Source organism: Chamaea fasciata, unplaced genomic scaffold, assembly GCF_029207755.1.
Source record: "Chamaea fasciata isolate MVZ Bird 193981 ecotype frontalis unplaced genomic scaffold, bChaFas1.0.hap1 SCAF_1, whole genome shotgun sequence".
Lineage (NCBI taxonomy): Eukaryota > Metazoa > Chordata > Aves > Passeriformes > Sylviidae > Chamaea > Chamaea fasciata.
This window is the reverse complement of record NW_027094086.1, coordinates 47,328,843-47,352,180: the sequence shown is the minus strand read 5'-3', so window position 1 is coordinate 47,352,180 and position 23,338 is coordinate 47,328,843. Positions and strand designations below refer to the sequence as shown.

General features: G+C 42.0%; 1 protein-coding gene across 2 annotated transcripts in view; it reads right to left on the bottom strand.

Annotated features, from left to right (window-relative positions):
* The window catches only part of ANKRD29 (ankyrin repeat domain 29), a 28,100-nt gene extending 5,085 nt beyond the window's left edge, over positions 1–23,015 (bottom strand). For both annotated transcript variants that reach the window (XM_066205428.1, XM_066205438.1), the window contains exons 1-6: positions 22,995–23,015; positions 17,232–17,342; positions 15,419–15,517; positions 13,394–13,492; positions 7,002–7,100; positions 4,050–4,148 (exon numbers count right to left, since the gene is read on the bottom strand). In XM_066205428.1, coding sequence (XP_066061525.1) covers positions 4,050–4,148; positions 7,002–7,100; positions 13,394–13,492; positions 15,419–15,517; positions 17,232–17,342; positions 22,995–23,015 — 528 coding nt within the window. The remainder of the gene's footprint in view (positions 1–4,049; positions 4,149–7,001; positions 7,101–13,393; positions 13,493–15,418; positions 15,518–17,231; positions 17,343–22,994) is intronic.
* Between the last annotated feature and the right edge of the window lie 323 nt (positions 23,016–23,338).

Genomic DNA, 23,338 nt, shown 5'->3' with positions numbered 1-23,338 from the left:
CAAATCCACACTTGTATTTACACAAGCAATGAAAACACAAGGTCAGCATAGGAAACAAAGCAGCTTTTGTTTACCCACAATGAAGTTTGTAGGAACAACCCCTATTTTCAGGTCTAAATGAAAAGGAGCAATAGCAAATGCAAATGTTGGGTAATATCACTGCTGTCAGACATTATCCTCTGCACTTCAGCTATAGGATAGAGACAAAAGTACATTATGAGGAAGAGTGGCTGTATTGAAGGACTTAGCCTGAAGAGAAGAAAAATAGTGAAGATAATGATGAGCTCGCGTTAACTATGGTCAGCTTCTTTCTCTTAAGCAAACAGCATCTAGCACTCAGGTTTATGCAAATATCTGTAATATTTATATGGAGTAGATGAGCTTTCTGCCCATTTTCATGTTGGCGAATGATGCAAACCACATGCCACATTTTACTAAGAGGTCACATGAGAATTCATGTGTAAACCCCTAGATATTAGGGCTTGGAGATGGGTGAGGAAAAAAATGAGAACAGGGAAAGATGTGGTTCAAAAGCTACTCTCCTTTTCTTGTCCGTCTGCCCACCCAGCAGACTGCAGATCATTATATTCCTAGAATAATTTTAAATACCCCATAAGTTTGCAAGGTGTTCTTTTTCCCACATTTGGTTACAAGCTAGCATATATGGACAACACCTTATTATATCCAGCAGCCAAAAGTTCCAAATATACTCTGACTGATATTATTAATGCTCTTTCTCTTACTCATTAACTAATGACTTCATTTTGCAGCTTTGAATCTCAACTTTTGCCTATGGTTTGAAGTTTTAGAAAAGGCCAGATTAGGCTGGGAGGTGAAAGACCCCTCAAATTTCCACTCCGTATTTCCAGGGGCAGAAAACCCCTACTCTCAGGCTACTCAGTGTCATCTCCTCCACTGCTGTGCCCATTAGTCCACCTGCACTACTTCACCTAATTTGCAAAGAGCAAATTGCTTGCTTGCTGAAGCGCACCCTATATAGATTTACTGGCTTACATGTATGTGTAATTGCATATCATGTACTAAGAAAAAATTCATTAATTTTCAGATTATTTTGAATCTGCTTAGCCAGCCAGAATAAAGCCTGTGGGTCTGTGTTGGGACATAGACTGCCAAAACAGCGTTGGCAAAGAATCTTACAGCTTTGTTTTGTAAGTTCAAGAAGCATAGAAACATCTCCTGCAGCAGGCTTCAGACATTGCCCCCACCTCTGTCTAGACAAAAAGATGACAAAAGAATTCCTGCCCAGCTCCTCAACATTGGCAAGAGCAGAAGGCAATTACAACCGAAGAGAAAGGACATTGCCAGGGAAGAAACCTTCCAGGAAGCTTCACTATTTGGTCTTGTGAGAGCTGAGCTGAAGGGCTTGGACATGAACAGCCAGCACCATCCAAAATGCTCTGTGGTGTGAGAAATACCCCCATGGGACGGGAGGTGGGACACCACACTGAGGGGGAACTGGTACCCACTACAGCAGCAGGAGTTGTAGAAGGCAGACACATGTGCACAGGTCCATGGATTAAGCCACCAAATTCCCAAGGTAGAAAGGAAAACTTGGACACCACGAGGAAGGAGAAGATGAACTCACACCTGGCACTCTGCAGCCCTGTATTTGAGATGACGTTGCCTGGAAAATTTTCTACCATAGTGAGAGCAATGTAGCTTGTAAAGGAGAGTGAGAGTTGTCTGGCATCAAAACTGCCCCTTCTGGAGCTACATTCCTCATGACCAACATACCACTTTCTAACAAAGTACAAATCCATTTGTTAGTAAGAAAGAGACTGAAGTCCATCCAACCATTACTTGACTAATTAAACACTAAAAATGTTCCATTTGTTAAGGAAATGTTTCAGATTACAGTGGGCCCAAATACAAATGCCATGCACTTATCCAGGCATAATCTTAGCAGGGATCGGAGGTACCCTCAAGCAAAGGTCTGTCTTGCTGGAGATGAAACAGAGGAGCCAGGAGGAACATTCACACAGAGACAAGTCTTTGCCTCAACTAAGATTTTAAAATGCCTCGTGAAACACTGTGTTGTAGATATTGAATTAGAGAGCTAAAAAAATAGTGTCAGAAAGAATTAGCTGCATTATAATGACAGCAGAATGCAGTTTTAATGGCAACACAGTTCAGCCAGACCTAAAGCCCCCCAACCCTATTTTGACTTACTTAAAAGGCATTAATGCATACCTTAGTCTCTCCTTCTACATTGAAACTTTAGACTTAATTAATAGCTTTTAGCATTTCTTAAGTTTTTTCTAGGGAGACAGTGTGGAGGCAACCTAGGAGCAGCTAAGGCATCAATCCAGAGGGTAGCTGCCAGTACAGCTCTGGTGCTCAGAGTTGGGGCTAGGGGCAGCAGGAAAACTGTTTCAGTTAAGGCACTTAAAATACTAATCCTTTTCCCTTACACCACAGCTAGGAGTGTGCACAAACCTACACACAGAGCAGAAGCATATAGATCAGTGTCTGTTTCCAGGCTATGATTTGTCAGGCTTTTGGTGCAGATGAAAGGAAAAACTGAAAATACCTGGCAGAGCTTGTCCCATGCCATGTTGTCCATTGTTATTACAGTTTTTGCGCTCCTTTGCTCTTGCCTGCTGCTTTTTCACTTGCTGCAGTCAGTGATCACAGCCACCTGGCTGACATGCATGGCTAATTACAGGGACAAGACCTTATCCCATCAATTTCAAATGTGCAGTGAAGACCCAGGACAGCAACCTTGCCTGCAGGGTTTCAGTAGACCACAGGCGAGGGTCTCTCAAGGCAGGTAGAGAAACCAGACATTTCTATGTGCTGGGTGTAAAGCTAGCTGTGCAACTCCACCTCTGGCTGTTTAGGCACTGATTTTAGAGTCAAGAAACAGTTAAACAATTAAGCAACTCTTTTATTTGGAAAGCAAGAGAGCTTTCATACATGTCTCTGTATAACATGTACCTATCCCATAGTCAGTTTAAAACCTAGAAAGCCTCTTGCACCCGTACCTAACTCCAGCATCCAGCAATGCACAGTGGATCCAGCTTCTAACCCCCTAGCACGGATCTCTGAACCAGCCACAAAGCTAGCTCACACTTCCCATTTAATGATCAAACAGCAGCTCTACTGCTTGTAGAGGAGCTAATTTCATGCTTACTGCTGCTATGGTTGTATGTGTTTGCAATATCAGGCCCATTAGAGTGACTAGCTGGAAATGGGGAGATAAGCTTTCCGTATGTATCAAGAACTTCTAGAGACGAAGGCAAAACTCATGCTTGAATTTCACAGTGCACAGGAATGAACCAAAGTAAAACAAACAAATAAACAGAAGTAAAACTAAAAAAAAAACCCTAAAAAAATTGTCAAAGATAAACAAAACCACTTCTAAAGGTCTGGAGATTTCAAAAAATAGATTTTAGTACTGCTTCTTCGTAGAGATCCCAGATTTTCAAAAGCTTTTCAAACAATTTTCAAATAACTCAGGGATGTTGTAGGCTCAAAAGCAATGTGGTACAAAACAAACAGATCTGTAGTTGCAAGAGGTAGTGCAAGGCCCTTACATCAACATTTCATACAGCTGGAGGGTTTTATTTTGATTCAGTTTGGTGCCTGACCCAAACATTCATGTGGTTCAAACCGCTTTAGAGGAGCAGTCAGTGGTTTGATCTGCTCTAGAATCATAGAATCATTCAGGCTAGAAAAGACCTCTGAGTCCAACTGTTAACCCCACACTGCCAAGTCCACCACTAAATCATGTGCCGAAGTGCCACATCTACACTATCTTTTAAAAACCTCCAGGGATGGTGGCTTTTAGGGTGTAACGTGTAGATCTGGAGCAGAGCTCTCAAGTTTCAATTCTTTCAGAAATGTCTGAGGTATTGACTTCAAAATCATGTTACCAATCTCAGCTAAAACACAGAGTGTTTTCACAGCCTCAAATTGCCTTCCAATGAAACACCTCCACAGGAACCCAATACCTGGAGAAAATTCCAGTGCTAATTTTCGTAACTATAAAATTAGACTCCAGCTCTGCCCTGAAATGTTGATCATACCTGTCGTGGCTGGTTAACCTTTGCTCCTGAAGAAAGCAGCAATCGGATGACATCCAGATATCCTCCTTGTGCTGCCAGGAAAATTGCAGAAGCTCCATCCTAAGAACAAACACATCTGTCTTACACTGCATTGAAGTACTGCCATTTTTCCACACAAAAACAAATCAAACTGAATTAAGTTCTCAGTCTTTAGTCATTATGCTTTGTAACAGCAGATATACAGCCATGCTCAAGAAACAACTACCAAAATGTCAAGTCTAGTTCATAATAAACTGTGGCAACATTTTCATTCGGTATGCACAAATACTGGTTCCCATCATATATCAAATCCAGCATTAAATCCTGTGTCTGGAATACTAAGAGTCTAGTTTATTGAGGCATTGAGCTACGTAACTGGAAATTAGTCCCTGTAAAGAAATATAGCTTCATTTAGCTTTTATATGTTCATGCAGAAGTGTTCTGCTACATGGTGGAAACATTTCAGGTACTTTGCAAGACTGAAAACTACAGTGCTAAAGTCTGCCTTTGAGGCTGAAGGAGCAAGGCTTGTGCCATACTACTGTGCCACCCCCAAAACCACCATGCCTCTGCTCTGGCATGTCTTATAGAAGAGACTTCACCTGTAATATAGTAATCTAAAAGTACTTTGTAGCCATATCAGAAACCAGAATTTTCCTGCAAAAAGCTTGTGAAAGAATAAATTGTGAACAAAATACAGAGTTTTGTTTTTCTTTGACATGTCTTTCATGTGCAGATGTTCTCAGAATTTTACTTCAGAGAAACCTCTTCCATAGGAAAAAAAGTCATATTTGATTAGGTTTTTGATGGAAATTTTTCAAACAGCATTATAATCCATCTAACCAACTATAAGTAGAAATCTGTTTTGAGGGTGGGACAGGTGTTTACCCATCCTACATCCACAGCACTAAGCACAGGATGTGCTAGGACAAGTTTTCCCAGGGGGTGAGAATCTTTTAGTTTAAACAGAGACAGGAATTAACCCCTTTGGTGCACCTCAGATCTGCAAGTACACCTCTCATGCCAGCTCAGGCAGGTGCTTATCAAAAAATACAGAGCATTTTAGTGAAGGCCTGCTGTTGACCTTGTTGGCATATCACTATGTTGGGACTAAATGCTGTTATCTGCAGAGAGAGTGTGCTCAGCTACTCCTCTAACTGAAAAATGCAGCTCAGACTTGGTGAAGCATGAGCTGAATATAGTGCTCCAGGGACTGAATTTAGGATGTTTGACATTGATTTCAAGACAAATGTCCTGGTAAACAAAAGAGGTGTCTGCTGGAACTAATAATGCCTGTTCCTGAGCCTTCTGATGGGCTGTTTTCTCTGGTTGCTGTGTGCGTATATGAAAAAATCTGGCAGCACCAGAGCCTTTGCAGGCTTCCTCCAGAGACAGAGAACACTTTAATTTAGAAAGTAAACAAGGTTGTGTAATATTAAAAAAAGCTCTTTATTGTAGGATCAATGAAGATGAAGAACCTTGCATTCACTGATACCTATTTGATTTGAACTGATGCTGTAACGAGAATGCTGATTTGAGGCTATAACGAATTTCTGCAAGAAATACTATTTATTTAGGGTATTCTTTTGTCTCTTGCTCTCCTGACCCCTCACATGAGTCAATTTTAGATTACAGCATTGATCTTGATGGTTTTGGGAGGAGTATCCAAATGTGTGCTCAAAACCCCTCTCATCTGGCTGCTGGTGAAATTTCCATCCAAGTACCATGACAAATGCAGCTTGGCCCACAAAAAGAGCTAGACAACACTTTTTTTCAAGAGATCATATCGTTAATTTATTGCACAACTCTTTCTGACTGGCTTTGCCCAATGTCTGTGAGCAATAAAAGTACATTTTAAAATCCAATTGCTAATGTTGTTCATTTCCAGGAGAGACAACAAGGAAGTTATTTTACTGCCTTGACCTCTGGGTAAGAGTCTGCAGGTGTGGCAGCATAGCTATTTTTAAACTGAGTGGCAGCCCTTGGGATTACCCTGCAGAGGGATGAATCACTGCCCTCAGAGCAGAAAGACAATTCCTATTTGCACAACAGCAAGGGTGGAACAACCTTCTTTAAAAATGAGGGGTGAGGCAGCACTGAAGTGGGGATCCCCCTGTGACTGTTTCTGCAGTCACCAGCCCTCAGCTCCCTGCAAGCCAGTAGGAACTGGGAGTGCAACAGCATCCTGCAGATCCAAGAAACAGCTGGAAAAACTCATGTATCTTGGAGAAACAACTTCCTCTTTGTCAGTCTTGAGTGCCCTGGGGTAGGAAAGAGTGGTGGGAAGCAGAGGCAAAATCTGCTACTTGTTTCTGTTGAATGCTGAAGAACTCAACTTATCTGTGTCTCTGTTTGAGTAAATTAAATCCAGAGCTTCATCGGTTCAATCCAACTTTCTGAAAAGTCAACTCAACAACATCAGTTCAGCCATTTTAACCTTACTTTGCCCAAAACACTGGCAAACTGGAGATTCACAAATACCAAATAACATAATTTTAACTGACATTTTAAAAAAATGCTTTGAAGTAATTTAAAGATTTTAATTTTCACTATTCTTTCTGGCAGAAAACGAATGTACTTCAGAGGCTGTAGAGCTATTAATTCTTCTGCGAATCGTGGTAGAACATGATATGCTCTTTTGTCCAAGGCTAATAGGTAGCACAAGCCTGTTCCAGATTTGCTACACATCTTCCATACAGATCATGAGCCAAAAGGCAGCCAAAGAATGTTTTCTGATTCTGTGCTACTTCTCTCAGCATCATGAAAATCAGACAGTTAACAAAATCTACATCTTAGAGGAACAGAGTACTATAAAACTGCAGCATTTGGCAAATGCCTGTCTGTGCTGGAGCCAGGGTGTCTGCTGTTGTCCAAGCAACAGCACATTTGTTCCACCGCCACCATTGTCAATATTGTGTGTGTCAAATAACTCACATAGAGTTGATCGTGAATGTTGGCGCCGTGCTTCAGCAGAGTTTCCACTACTTTTGCATGCCCGTACTGACAGGCAGCCAGGAGAGCTGTGCCCCCATCCTGTGAAAAAGCAAAAAATGGGTAGTCAGGTGAGAGGTCAGATGCTGGGCTGAACATCACCGTAAAAAAGAAAAAAAGCCAAACTTTAAGACTTTTCAGAATTTGGCTCACAGCAGTTCTGTAATGGGTAGCTACTGAATCTTTCATAACTTTAATGCCAAGTGTTGACATGTAAATCTTTCAGCTTGGCTCAATCACTATATAAATTTTTTCTCCTGAGTTTTTTTAGAGAGGGAAAGGAACTAAGAAAATTCTGGGTTTTTTTCCTCATCCTCTGCCTTGCCATTAGAGGAAGCTTTGTTCCCTTCACAACTCCAAGCTCTTCCACATCTCTTCCTTTTACAGCCAAATTCCTCATGCCTGACAAACTCCTCCACTGATGGATGGTCAGCACACCTTTCCACTGCTCCAGAGTCCATCGATCATCTGCTTTTCTGTGGCCAGAACCTTGTGCCCTGTTTTGTCCTGCCTCTCATCAGTGGATTGTTGGCCTGAAGCCGAGCAGAGAGGAAGTATTTTAAAGTGTGCTAGCTGACTGTGGAAGTGTGAGTCTGGCCAAAGGCATGACCCCCAGGGAAAGCGCTGTTCTGCTTGAGAAGCAATCCCTGCAGGTAGGATCAATCCCAGGCAGCCAGAGTTGCTGCACATCACCACTTAAGGGAGACCTAGGCACATGCATCAATCCTTGCTTGTAGAAACCTTCCCTTGGGAGCCAACAGAGAAGGGAAACACCTCAGTGTCACTTGAGATTGACTTGAAACCAGCTGAAACAACAGAGACAGCAAATGTGGGTCTTGCCATCTTAAATGTGCTGTGGCCCACTCAACAATTACCAGTATTTCAGACACAGCTAGGGAGAGGAAGTTCTTATCTTCTGCCTGGGATGGTACCATGCCATCGTGCAAAGATGATGCACACCTCAAAATGTCACCACCAGAGGTCTTCTCTCTCCTCCCCTGCCTTCTCCCAGTCTCAAGCCTCTCCTCCATGAGATACGATATCTAAACTATTTCAGATAAATGGTTTCTAGAGCTGTTATTAATGTGGACACAAGACTGCTTTGGCCTAGACTTGTTCTCTGAAACAACTCCAAAGTTGTCTGAAATTTTCCACATAGACAGATATCCACAAAAGAAGTTACAGCTTGAGTGACCAAATGGATCTTTTATAATGAGAAGTATAAATCAGATTTATAATCAATGGTGCAATTTAATGGCTGTAATAGCCTTGGAAAACTCAAGCTCTGACATGACTGAACTAACCCAGAGGCACTGTTTATGGCTACCCCCAAAACTTCACATTCATCCTTCCTGCCCACAACATTGAAAAAAAATGAAGGCTTGGGTGTCAGCAAAGCCAGGGATGTGAGGCTGTTGTGTGACAGTCTAAGAATTGCCTATTAATTCTGGATTATTTGAGCAAACACAGTGTGTAATTAGGTCAGCGGAGTTAAGTTCCTCTTTTGAGAAATTAGACTTTCCTGCCAAATTAAACTACTGTAATTTAATGGGAACTGCTTGAACAAAACACAAAAGCAATCACAGTTGTGCTTGGATTAATAAGCACCGTATACACACTTAAAAGACAATGGAAAAGCTAATAGCTTCATTAAACCTAATTCCTCTCCCCAACCAGGTGAAAGCCACTTTGCTTAAGTGGTGACTTACCAGATCAAAGGGCTACAAACAACAACAACAACCAAAAAAAAACAAAGACCAAAAAAAACCAAAAAACAACCCCACAAAAAAACCCCAGAGAAATTTTCAAAGACTTTTTCCCTGAACAAAGTTGAGAGAGAAAGATTAGTGAATTAAGAAGAGAAACTATGCTATCCAGACTGAAGGTCCTCTGAGGAGAAGCAGGCAAGGAAAAGTTTTAGGAAGATTAAAACTATTAAAGTTCTCTGTATGGAGGGTCTATAGACATGCTTAATTGGTTGCATATGGCAAAAGTTTGTTTATTGCTTTATGATCTGGCTTTTGTTTTCTAAAATTCTTGTGTTCTCCACAAACTCCTGTTATTTTTAGAAGATTGTTTGGTTATTATCATAATTCTTGTAAGGAACCAAGTGACAGGTCCCAAATAAAAGGCAGGCCTGCAAAGCTAACCACAGATGGCACAGCAGAGCTGAAGCCCAAAGCTTGGAATCCCAATGTGTGATCCCACCTTGGGAGATGTGACAGCTTGGGGTTTAAGAATGGCAACACTCTCTCAAGACAGGTCTAATTAATTCAAAAAGGGGTTCCTGACCAAGTGTTTGGTTCAACCCAGTGAACAGTTTTAGACAGATACATTTTTTTTGAAAGAGTAACACAATTCCAAAATACACCGTTTGGATCCTTCAGACTAAAGTGACCAAGTTTTCCTAGATCAATCTGATCAGAGTCCAGGGGTTAGAAGAGGAGCATTGGATGGGCGCCAGTTCCATCTGTCCACTCTGAATCAAATATTTACCCAGAGAGAACTGGGTAACAATTCCCGGGCTCAAAGATCTGGTCACTGATCAGAAAGACAACTGAGCTCTGAGACCTGCTCTGCTGTTTGTCTGATATATGAAGCTGAATCCATTCAACAGAAGGGATTGGGATTCCTCTGCATGCTCTGATTTGAGGATACCACTGTGAAAAATCAGATATACATCGTTCTGTAAGAAAGGGAAGCTGGGGGCAGGAGACTTTTCCACAGACCATGTGATAAAACAACACTTAATTAAATCAAGGAATTGTCAAACAGTGTGAAGGTCCATCATTTATTAGTAGGAGAAAACTCGGTCCCCCTCTTGCCTCTATTGAGCTTCCATCTGGTTTTCTCTCACACTTTACTCCAGCAAGCTCTAGCTGAAGACCCCAATATTTTACAGATCATAGGAAAAGCAGATAAATTGTGGGGGATAAAAAAAAAAAAAGAAGTAAATGACAGAGTTTTAACATCCCTTTCAGCCATGTGGTTACCTCTTTCCTTTTTGGCTTCAGGTGAGATAAGTAAAAAGCTGAAGCAGCGTCTTTGGTACTGGCAAGCCTCTTGGAAACTTTGAGGAGGGCAGCAAGTGAGAGCTGGACCTGTGAGCAAGCACTGAGGTGTTCCTGGGGCTATCACCCCTTCTGCAGTGGGCAGGAGGCCACTGTGCAACCTCTTAGAGATGGCACGTTGCCTTGGGTTCACTTCTTGCTCATATCCTGTTTTCCTGACACAATGAAGCCTCTATTAATCCTGCACTGCAAATACTCCTTTCTCAGATAGGAGCTGGACTTTTCTCAGCTACTGCTGCAATTCTTCCCCTGAAACCATTTTTCTGCCCTACCCAGAGTCTGTCCTCCTCAATGCCAGCACATAAGAGATCTGCAGTGAAAATACTTGGACCAGCAGCACTAGGTAAGACCACACTAAGTGGTGTAGACTTCCTGTCTATTTGCCAACCGCTTTCCTCTGCCATCATCACCTAAAAGTAGTTTAGAATTATACATTGTTTTCCGTCTCTTAAATATGGTACCAGAGGAGGAGAACTGATCTTCTGCAATCACTGCTTGTCGAAAAACAGCCTCTGACATACTGTTCAACCTGCACTACTGCTCAGAAAACGTGCCACCAGGTTTTTTAAGAACTCACATGCTTATCACATCTATCAGAATAAAAGAAAAAAAAGTTTCAACCTATGTTAAATATTTCTACGGATGTCAGACTGGGACAATTCAGAATAATATTAATGATTAATATTATATGTAATAATGATATAATAATTACTCATCAATAGAACTATTTATTCTCTTTAGAACATCAGCATTTATTGCTAATTACTTTATTTTAGAATAGTTTTAGAATTACTATTTTAGAATAGTTTTACTTTGCCTGCCATAGCAAGTATCAATTCTAATGATGCATGGCTTAACAAGAATTGCATGCCTGTATTAAGATAGTTCTCCAGAATTCTTATATATGAGTAACAAACGTAGTAATCACAATTTACAGATAAGTGCATGAAAAAGATGTTGGGCTTAGCATTTCCTTAGTTAAAGACTCTGTTTTCTGGGATACATTCAATTTGCATGCTCATTCCAAATCCATGTTGTAATTTATAATAGAAATATATATATTCTTTGCAAATGGATTAATTTTGCACTGCCCTTTAAAAACAGGATCAGCCATATCTTTTCCAGTGCTGCCTCCAGATGAGTGTTTTAGTGAGAAAATGCCTTTTCCCTAACCTTTTCAGGTTTATTTTATCAACTGTATTGTTTCTGGGGTTTGGGAGGGATGGTAGAGCCTGTCGACCTGTTAGCAGATGGATGGAATTATTCCAAGCTATGAAAACCACATTATTAAATCAGAAGATTGAAGTGATACAAAGCCACACTAGCAGGTCAGTGGAAGATGTGGACTGGCCACACTTGACTGGTGCCTCCTGCTCAGGCACATGCTGGGTGATGCTGCTGGAAAATCATCTCACATACACATCACACGCCAGTTTCCCATGTTATGTCCATGGCGAGCTGGTGTTATCTTTCAACCAGCTTGTCTGGACTTAGCAGAAAGCTGTGGCCTGGAGAGGAAGAGCAACTAGCAGCTTAAAAGATACTTGGGACTGGCATATGGGGCAAGTCAGCTCCGGGTTTGGAAGCAGAGGCAGGCAGGAAAAGAGAGGCTAGAACTGAAGTTTCAAGGTGAGCAACAGTAGACCCCAAACTTGCATTTGTCCAAAGATGGAAGCCATTTCGAGCAGCTGAACACACAAATATTCTTTTATAACTTAGATTTTTACTCTCTTTTATCTGTCCTAGTGTTTCACATCAATATATTTTGCACGCTTCGTAGAACAATGTATATTGTCGTGAAGGATCAGACAATGTCAAGCGTGCTGTTCATCTCCTGGATCAAATCTTGGCCTCTTCACAAACTCCTAGTTCACAGGTAGTGGAAAGATTGAGTGAAGATGTAACTGTCCCTCTAGACAGAATAAGGTACTAAGCCTCTGACTTGCCAGCTGCATGCAAGGAAAGATGACCCCTCTGAATCTTGCTAACACCCCCCCCCCCCATACCCTGAAATAAAAGGTAGAGAAGCAACATTTATTTTAATGTGCAACCTTACCCAATAAATCTGTCCCACATGAGATTATCCAGTACTTTAAGATACAGCTGTTGTATTTAACACTGCAACCTCCTGCATTGCCAACTTTCACAGCTGCATTCCATGTTGTGTTAAACAGCCACAATTTCATTCATGCTTTTATTACTGATAGCTGCGGTGGTCAGAGAGTGGCTCACCACAGGCACAGTTCCCTGGCGTATCAGAATCCCACTCTATGGGTATGTGTGAATTCTGGCCAAAAAAATCTGGATTTTTAGCTCCTGGAGCATAAGGAGCTAAGTTTCTGATGTTCCACCAATTCCCTTAGTATTTAGACCCTGTCTTTCCAGGGACTCCAGAAAGCAGGTATGGATTGAGAGAATCATTCTAATCATAGACTAAAATATATTGAGAAAATGATCACTGTAGAGTAAAGAATTATTGCTTCTTCAAAGACATCACTAGGGATCCCAGGGTAAGTGACTGGCAAGTGTCCTCCTCCCCAGATTATGGCAATGCTTCAAAATGTAGCCAGCATGTCAAGGATAAATATTTTGCTTTCCCCCCCGTTTGCTGAAAGCAGAGGTGCTAATACTGCCTGGGGCAAAGAAACTGGGTTGATGTACTGCTGTCATTGCTGAACTGTTGATCTTGCTGCTGTTGACCCCATGAGGGGTGAGGAACCCAGGCCTTGCCTGTGCTTTTGTGCTTTCGGCTATTCTAAGAAGATTGTGGAAAAGGACCTGCCTAGACAAAGAAATAAAAGCTCTGAGGTGCATTTCATCTTCTTGTCCCAGATGGCAAAGTGGGAATTTAGGGAGGACTGAAGGCATTATGCCCTTTTGTATCCTATCGTGGCATCCAGAGACATCCCAACATTGATGAAATGTAAGTTCTATGCAACCAGAGTACATTATCACCTAAATGAGGATCCTACCTGCTATGTACAAAAAGACACTTTGATCTTGTATTGAAGGATGGCTTATGAGTAAAGACTGGTATCATTGTCAAGGGACCTTGATGAACTTACGCCACTAAGTCTAGGTAGGCATAGCTCATTCAAAGTTAATATTTCACAATGTGTTGCATTACTCATATTACTCACAAAATGTTCATGTGAGGAAATTTCATCATCTTAACGCTGCCCTGTCATTTTTCACGTGAACACAAAAAACCCAGCCTTGACTGTCAGAATGTATCAGCATGCAAAAATAGACCAATCATCTTACTTTATTCTTAAATTCAGTGGAGGCTCCAAATGAAAAGAGAAACTTCACTACGTCGTTGTGGCCTTGCTGTGCAGCAAAGAACAGAGAAGTTGCACCTGACTGTAAAGGAAAAATGGATTAAAAGAATAACAAACACATAACACACTTGACTGAAATACAGGCATTTCAAATTAAAAAGTATTGAACTCAACCAGTTGATATCAGCTGAAAAGACATGATGAATTTGGAGACTCCAGAGGACACCAGGCATCTTAACTCAATCTTCTTCCCACTGCACTGAAAAATCTGTCCAGCATCATACATTTGAGGGGAAGGGAAGGGAAGGGAAGGGAAGGGAAGGGAAGGGAAGGGAAGGGAAGGGAAGGGAAGGGAAGGGAAGGGAAGGGAAGGGAAGGGAAGGGAAGGGAAGGGAAGGGAAGGGAAGGGAAGGGAAGGGAAGGGAAGGGAAGGGAAGGGAAGGGAAGGGAAGGGAAGGGAAGGGAAGGGAAGGGAAGGGAAGGGAAGGGAAGGGAAGGGAAGGGAAGGGAAGGGAAGGGAAGGGAAGGGAAGGGAAGGGAAGGGAAGGGAAGGGAAGGGAAGGGAAGGGAAGGGAAGGGAAGGGAAGGGAAGGGAAGGGAAGGGGGAGTAGGCTTTCCTAACTTAGGGCTCTCTGTCCCCCTGCAGAAATTGCAGGAAATGGGAGCTACACGTGAAATTCACTCCAGTGCCTAAAGCCTTTACAATAGTACATGGCCTCATTTAGACCATTTCAGAGTCTGCTCTCCTGGGCACATTTATGGGACTCTCACTTCCCCAAGCTTCACAACAACTTCAGAGCACAAGAGCACTGGTTGGAGTAACTACGTTAAACATCATCTGTTATGCTTCCTTTCTGCAGCAGAGTGGTTTTGGAGGCTTTCACTGTTTTTCTTTTTGTTAGCCTGTTGAATCAGTATTTCCTGAGTGATAATCAAGAGCAGCTCCATAAAGCTGTTCTTAACTTTTTTTTTTGTTGCTTCTTTCCAAACAATGTTTACCTAAGGGAAGGGACATATTTTAGTACATTCTTTGTTAGAACAGGACCCCACTGAAAGACACTGACAATCATGGTTAGAGCGAGTTTAGGCCAGTAAGTGCAAAGACACCTACATCATCAAACATGGCATTCACTGAATCAGTAACTTGCAGATGTCAGAATGAGATTAATGATCTGGTTCTACGTAACCAAGGAAAGTAAGAAACATTGGCTTGTACTGTTGGAGCAATGAGCACACTGCTATCCTGCATGACCTGCCACAATCCCATATAACTTCATGCCCTCCTTAAACTGCTCTTCTCTTAAAACCAGAGGTTGTCCCAGAGCAATTCTGCTCTTCACACAGCCAACTCGCAGACCAGAGCAACTGTGATTCTTGCAACCACCTGCATGGAGTATGAGTGAAAGGCAATTTCCCAAAAAAATCAGTTGCTGATGTCCCTTCCATGCTGATGTCATGGTGTAAGACATGCCTTGAATGCCAAGCAGCAATGCAGGGAAGGGTATGGGTGATAAAGCTGTGTGACTGCTAGAGGTGAGTTGGCTCAGACTAAAAGGCAGAAACTCCAAAACATACAGAGTCAAAAATAATCCCTGTGCTAGCAATGGCATCCACTCTGTTTTAATAACCAGGCTCCAAGTCAAAAGGTAAAGGTCTTCTTATGATTTATCCCTTCTGGAGATCTGTAAATTGCTGTGCCAAAAAGTAGAACTGCAAATACATAAATGGCATAAACCTGGAGGCTTACATCCCAGATGTAACTGACCCTCACCAACCAGATATGCTGAAAATGTTTGATGAGTTATAAATGTACCTTGGGCATCTGATTTTCTCTTGTAAACTCCAGATACCTGATTCCCTGATGTCCTCAGAACAGAGCCTGGTATACCTGTTATAAATACACTATACAGCAAGTGACAAAGAAACAATTGGCAACAAGCAGCAGACAACACTCTTATTATTTGTAGCAAACCAACAGTCACTTTAACAAGCCCTGTTTGAATCCTACCTCTCTCTGCAGATTGATATCTGCTCCTTGCAACACCAATTCCCGTACACAATCTATGTGGCCATAGTAAGATGCTACCATCAGAGCTGTTGTGCCAAGCTGGGAGTAAGGAAAAACAAGTCAGTACCTTCAACAGACACCTACAGCAATGAATCAGGCTGTCTGGATGAGACAGCATCTCTTCCAAAAAGCTGGAGGGAGCTTATGATCCCTTATTGTCCCAAAATAAGTGCAATAAGTATAAAAATAATGGGTTTTGTTTCTAAACAGCTTTTTCCCCCCCCCTCTTTTTAATCAGAGAATCCCAAAGTTGTTTGCATCATTTCCAGAAGAATAACCTCAGACACAGGAGCTGTGACTCGGCTGAGTCACTTAGAACTCTGAGTCATAGTCAGGAGAAGGGGCTGGGTGATTTGAACAGCAATTCCCTATCCAAATAATGACAGCAAACTCACTCAGTGACTCTTCATATTATAAGAGAGAACCTTCTGTACAGAAATGTGTGTTCAACTCCCTAAGTACACTATAAGGTCACTTCCAGTGAACCAAGTAGGATTTATATGTATGCAGTGTATGGACAATATGCAGAAACCACATGCGTAAGGATGAAACACGTCCTTCAAAACCATTCACACACAACAGCTCAGTTTAAAGAAGGAATGGGTGACAGTCCAAAAACAAATGTGCGGTCTTCATTGTACAAATATAATTTAGTCTAGAAAATGTGTATGTCTGATACAATTATTAATGCAGTGCAGTGTGAAAGTTCTTGTCCAAAGTTAGCCTTCTTTTGAGAAAAAAAATGAACAGTAGTGACTTTATTTTTTCACACTGATCAGTTACTACAAGCCTCCATTTGAACAACCTTCCCACCCTTGTCAGAAGGACAGTCATAACACCAGCTCCAGAATTACTGTAGGACAAATACTTGCCTAAAGGACAAAAATGAAATGGAAATGAAAAGACAGGTTAAAGTCAATGGGCTTAGAAAATCTCTTACACTTTGAAGGTATTCAAAGTGAGAGAAGCTGCAGCAAGTTCATGTTTTGGGCTGGAAGTGGCATTAATCCTTGCCAACACCAGCATGACTCCATGTCAGTCAGTACCAATGCCAAACAAAAGAAACCTGGAACTTCTCAACCTCCTCTTCCCCTTGCTCTTTGACACAGCTTAGCACAATCAAATATCTCACCATGTATTGTAGGCAGAATAGAAAGACCTAAACATTATCTCTTTTATCAACCCATTTCTAATCTCAAAACTAATTTCAACCCATGTCAATTACAGTAAGGAAATTCCCATGACATTTGTCATGTGTCTGGGCTCCTCTTGCTTGGCAATCTTGAGCCTTCATGTTGGTGCCCAGTCCAGCGATTGGATGGAGGAGGAAGAATTTAGGAGGCCAGCAGTTGTTCTAATCATGAGAAGGTCTGTTAGCTGACAGAATCATTGCTACCTGGGCTCAGTTGAGCCACCTCTTCACTGTGATCTATTACTACAATGACATTTCTTTGCAAAGAGAAGCCCGAGGTTCTAGGATCTGTGTTTTTAATGTCAGCACCACAAATAACAATGTAAGACACATTTTTGAGTGCTGGTGAATTCTTAACCCCTTGCCACTGATGTAAATCATCACACTATTTTATCCTACATTTCAAGCTTGATTACTGACAGGAGAAGGTTTTAAATCATCCTGAAGTACCATAAGACATTCATATGTTTCATGTTAGATCCCTACTACACCCTCTGCACGGTGGGCCATGGAAAGTGATGCAGAATGAGTGCTGTGGCTGTAGGTGCATTGTGTGCATACGCTGTCTTTGCAGTCCACATCTACTCGCCCACTGTTCAGCAGCAGCTGGAGGAGAGCCAGGTTTCCTTTTCTTGCAGCCCAAAATGCAGCATTGGCAAGTGGTGTTTCTTTCTGGTGGAAAAAAAGAAAAGGGAAAAAAAAAAAAGAAAGCACAAATAAATCACTTTGGAAAATACATTGCACAAGCATACACATTGCATATGTTCTGCATTCAAGTGAGGCAAGTTTCAGCTAAGTGTGCTGTTCTTTCAAACCCAGAGCATGGGAAGGAAGCTAATTTCATTTCCATTTGGAATTAAAGACATCAGTCTTCCTGTGCTTCCTCATGTTATTTCAAGTCTTCCTTGTGTCCATAGCAGCCTATGTCTCTTAGATTTCTCTGTAATGAGAAATGATGATGCTAGGCCACATCCACAGGGAAACATCACAGAAAACAACATACTCGGGGATGTCTGTATGGTCTGCTTCTGTGGTGGGCTGGCCACAGCTAGGCTGAAGCATCCTACTGCCATGTCCTGCTGCAGGACATCTCCTTGGGTTTCAGATTAGCTCTCTGTCATCTCCTTCTTTTCTGCACACAAAGTTCCAATACAGGAAAAGTATTGCTCATGCATCTCCCAGATGCTTGTTCTACATCCTGCCTGGAATTAACACCACATGACTGTGGGCATGTGCAATATCTCCTGGGTAGCTGTGAATGATGACTGCTCCAGCATAGGAAAAGGACAAAAGAAAAAGACATGGACTTTGCTCCTACCCTCCTTATCTAATCAATGCAGACAGCTGCCAATATTCTGCCTTGACAGGTAAACACTGTCAAGGGTGAAGTGTAGGGGGGAACACTGCGATGGCAATGATACGTATCCTAGAGCAGGCTCATGCTGCTGATTTTTTAATGAGGGCCCAAACCACGTACAAAGGAGTAAAGCATCACTTCACCAATAGTCACACCAAAGCAGAGTCAAAAACACCCCGGGGTGTTGCTTTCCAGCAAACCCTGACTTCAGGATAACCCAAAGAGAGTGCAAAGTGGATATAAAAGTCAATCATTCAGCTTCAGAAATGACATAGGCACTTCTTGTCTAAATGTCAATGCACACATGTAATGTGGCAGGGAATCAGGATTCAATAGTTTTATGCTTTATAATTAAAATGCACATACACAGCAGTTTAAATTGCTTCCTTCACTGACATGAAGACAATAAACTGCTGAAACCAGCAGACACAAAAATCATGAATCTGAATCTATCTCGGGTCTGCCACAGTGAGCACTTTGCATGGGTTGCATTTTTAATATTAATAGGTTGGAAAATTGGCAGCCGTTTCAGACAAGAGATGTTCCAACTATTCAATAAATTATAAGTCACTTCCTTTAAATTGATAGTGGTATTTCTTGTACCAGCACACGTAGGGGCAGGAGTTTGAAAATTTTATCAAGCACAATAAGCTAAATTCTGATCTTCTTTTCACAACTACTGCATTTCCCTGGAGAATCTGTAAATAATGTTGATTAAAGTAGAAACAGCAGTTTATACCCTCCTTGCTGGCAACACTGTAGTGTGTTCCTATCTTTACCCTTAGAACCAATAAAATTTTACATAAAAGCAAACAATTGACCGAAACACACAGAAGTTCATATTGCCCTTTCTGCCCTGATTTATTAGATAGATATTTGTTTATAGAGCTGGCAGTTAGGAATATTGTCTTACCGGCTTTGTTATGATGATATTCACTGGAAAGCTATTGCAAAATAATTATGTTTAGCCCTTACAGAATGGACAATCAAATTCCTTAGCTTTTATTGTCCCAAACTATCCCTTAAAGTTTTAGAAAGTTTAGAGGTATTGCAATACATCCATAAAGGGGAAGATTTATTTAATACACCGCACTTTTCACTACAAGGGCACAGTAGCAGACTGAATTTTATTATGGTTCATCATATACCACTACTTCCACTGGTCAAGTATGCAGGAACTGGAATCCATATTCAGGAATTCCTTACCTGCCTTCACCAGTTCATGTGAGAAAAGAACTAAATGTCCAGTGTGACCCTGGATGGGAAGAAGAAATTCAAAGGCTTTGGCCTTATGAGTCATAAATTCCTATCTCTTTTTTCTCCCCTGTAAGTCCTACAGTAGCTGTCCAGCAGAGTTGTCCTTATACTTTGGATCAGACCCAAGGAATGGAAGAACTCTTCAGTGCACCAAGGACACAAAACAAAGTTTTTTTCCATTTGTACTGACTCCTATTAAGCACTTTTACTACCCATTGTGCCCCTGCATTGCTTGGGATTCCTTGTCTGAAAGTAGAGTATACAGCACACCCAGACCATCAACCATTCAGTGATTAGATTAAAAAATCAGATGCAAATCTGAGCTATTTTACCTGCTAAGGTGAATGATAGTGCAAAATTGTATAGATGATCTGGGCACCTTACAAGAACAGCCTCATTGTGTACCATGTGGCAGTTTATATTTCCGGATCTATAGCTCTGTGCTCCTCATTTTCATCAGCAATGAAATTTACATCACTGGTAGGCAAATTGTAAGACAGCACTTTGGGGATAATAATCCAATTAATTGAATTATTTTTGAGCAATAAATAGGTTTATAGCTGCAGGATGTGTTTGCTGTCATTCGGTTATGAACTCAGCCTTGTCTCATCAGATACTTCCCAGAGAGAGGTAATGTTGAATTTCAGGAGATTAGTTGGACAAAATTTTCATGTAATTCTTATGATAAAAGCTAGTCTGCTCCCAGAGCATCCTCTAAGTAAACAACTGATCCTCAGCACTGACAGTCTGGGAGCAGAATGTAATAAACATTTGAAAATGATTAGCTAATAGCTTCCATGAAAATTGCTTGTTTCACTATGTCACTTGTGCCAGCATAAGCAACTTTCAGGATAAAAATTCCTTCACTTCATCAAGTTCTCTAAAGCTTTATTTTAAAATATAGCTGTGCTAATAATTTTGATTGTTTGTATGCATTTTTGAGAGCCCAAAGATGAAAAGCTGGCGTTATATTCATGCTGTATTGACATTAGAAAAAACACTTTTACAAAAATGGCCTAGAGGAAAATACATATTATATATCTGACAAAACTGTTTCTCTTCAGGGATACAGAAAAAAATGATTTGTGCTAATGTATCTTTGTCATTACAGGAATATTGAGGGGGAAGGTATAATTTAAATGCTGTGACCACCAGCTCCTGCTCCCTGCCCTGCCTTTGAGTTGCTGTTTGCAGAGAAAGGGCAGGTGACAGTGGGGTGAGTGCTGTGGAGGAAGAAGAGTGCAGTTCTTAAACAGGGTCCTTGCAGATGAAAGAAAAGAGGCAATAGACAAAGAGAAAGGAAAGAAAGGAGAAAGAGAATGCTAGTTCACCCTGGCTTGTTCCTTGGGCTGGCAAAACACAGGAAAATTCCCTTTTCTTTCTTAGTTTCCAAACCAATCCTAATAGGAAGGAGAAATTGAGTAAAAAGTTTGAAGAAGAAGAACTGGAAATCAGGATCAAGCATGATGGAAAAGGCTAGTGCAACTTAGGAGCAGAGTTCTTAATCAGCGATATATCCTACATGATGGATCCTGATAAAAAGGAAAGGTAGTTCAATATATAAAAGTTTAGTCAGGCAAAATGTGGTAGAAGAGAGGATATTTGTGTGAGAAAGAAAGATAAATGCCATGCCATGGGTAAGATGGATAATAAGACAGAAAATGTGAACAGCCAGTGGCAAACAGATAGTAAGAATCCAAGTTTATGATCTCCTGAGAGAAAGAGAAAATGCCAAACAAAATGTCACAGAAAAGGAAGAGAAAATGGAGAGAGGAAGGTATGGTCTGCAATTCCTCAGAGGGAGGGGAAAGCAGTGAGCTACTTTGAACAGGAATACTTGAGGGAATACAATGTGAGAAATAGGGCACAGGAAAGGAGCTGATAGGGACAGAACAGAAAGTAAGACCTGAAGAACAAGTTAAATAAACAAGGAGGCCAATAAAGGATAAGAAAGCAAGAAAAATCTGACATCACTAGGAACATGGGGCTGTTAGGATGGATGCTTGTGAGTAATGAAGATGGGAAAATACTCAGAGACAGAATGAAGGGACAGAAAAACTAAGAAAAGAAAGAAATGAGGTGTGAGACCAATGTAGGACCAAAAATAGGATGACCACAGAGACTGCAGTCCAGAAATCCAAGCATATCCTGGACTACATCAAAAGAATCAAGACCAGCAAGTTGAGGAAAGTGATTCTCTCCCTCAATTCTGCTCTGGTAAGACCACACCTGGAGTACTATGTTCAGCTCTAGGGCCTCCAACATAAAGATGTGGACCTGCTGGAGCAAATCCAGAAGAGGACCATGTAGATGATCAGAGGGCTAGAGCACCTCTCCTATGAAGACAAGCTGAGGGAATTGAGGTTGTTCAGGCTGGAGAAGAGAAGGCCCCGAGGAGACCTTAGAGCAGCCTTCCAGCGGCTAAACAGGACCTGCAAGAGAGATGCAGACTTTTTATAAGGGCATGTAGTGATAGGACAAGGACAAATGGCTTTAAACTGAAAGGGGGTAGGTTTAGAGTGGATATTAGGAAGACATTCTTTACTGTGAAGGTGAAGTACTGGAACAGGTTGCTCAGAGAAGCTGTGGATGTCCCATCCCTAGAAGTGTCCATGGTCAGGCTGGATGGAGCTCTGAGACGCCTGGTCTAGTAGAAGGTGTCCTTGCTTATGGCAGGGGACTGGAACATGATGATCTTTAAGGTGCTTTCCAACCCAAGGCATTCTATGATTTCACCACCAAGTGTAAGACTGAGCTGCCCTTGGAGCAAAGGTTCTCTGCTGCCTGCCACGGGAGGGCTTTACCTGCAGGTGGGAACCACCTGCTGAGCCACCACTGAACTGACATGGTGCCACTGAAGCACCTGCATTCCAGGGGGTAGATACCCTGACAGGAGTGAGGCAAGTACAGGGAAGAATTCACCAGATCAAAAAATGCAACACAAGCAGTATGGCAAAGGACTGGCACTGAGCTGCTGATCAATAAGAAAAGGGCTAGCACAGCATCCAGGAAGTGCATAACAGAGAATATGTACATCCATCATAAATATTATCTGTTAACATCGTTAGTAAATTGTTGCTTGCTTCCCTCTTTGCCAAATAATCTTATTAATCCTGTCCTTAGATTAAAAAACTTCTTTAAGGCAATCTTTTGAAATGACTGCTCTTGTGTGGGTTTGGATGGAAGGAGTACAAAAAGTGTCAGGAATCACAGCTGGCAAAGGGAACGAACCAGTGTGGCTTCAGCGGCCACCACAGCCTGAAAGGAAGAGCACGGATAAAGACTGCCTCCCAACTATTACACAACCGGCACCAGCAGAGGTGGTCGTAAAAGTGAGGAGGTTCCTGACTGCACCAAAACCCACAGCACGGAGCCCGGCCACCCCAGAGCCAGCGTAAAGCTGCACGGGGGCTCGCAGTTTATGTAACACAAGGCACGCACCCTTTGGGGGCTGCCAGCTGTGAAAAGCGCCCGCTCTATCATCTGCCACCGCAGCACTCCCGGGGCACCCCACAGCCCGAGAGGGACTGTTTTCTTTCCTTCCGCCCTACACTACCCTCGTTTTTCCTAAAAAAAATTTAAAATAAATCAATCCCCAAATCCACGGATACGGCCGAGCACTCCACGGGCTGCCGGCATCATGACAAGCGCAGAGCGGGAACCCAGAGGCGCATCCCCCCGCCCCTCTCCCCTTGAGGCGCCCGGCTCACCTTGAACGACATCCTGCACATCGCCGCGCTCCGCCTCCGCCCCGCGCCCGCCCGCGCAGCTCGGTCCGCACCGCTCCGCGCCCGGGGCTGCGGGGCCGGGGCGGGGCGCGGGGCCGGCGCCTCCCTCCCGCAGCACTTTGTGCTCATGGGGCTCCGACTACTATTGCTCTTTAAAGGTTCTTTTTGGGGCGGGAAGGGAGTGTTTGGTATATTATTAGTATTATTCTTATCATTCATATTATCATTATTATTATTATTATTATTATTATTATTATTATTATTATTATTATTATTTAGCCGAATAGAATTAATTATAGTCAAACACATACTTATTATATCAGCAT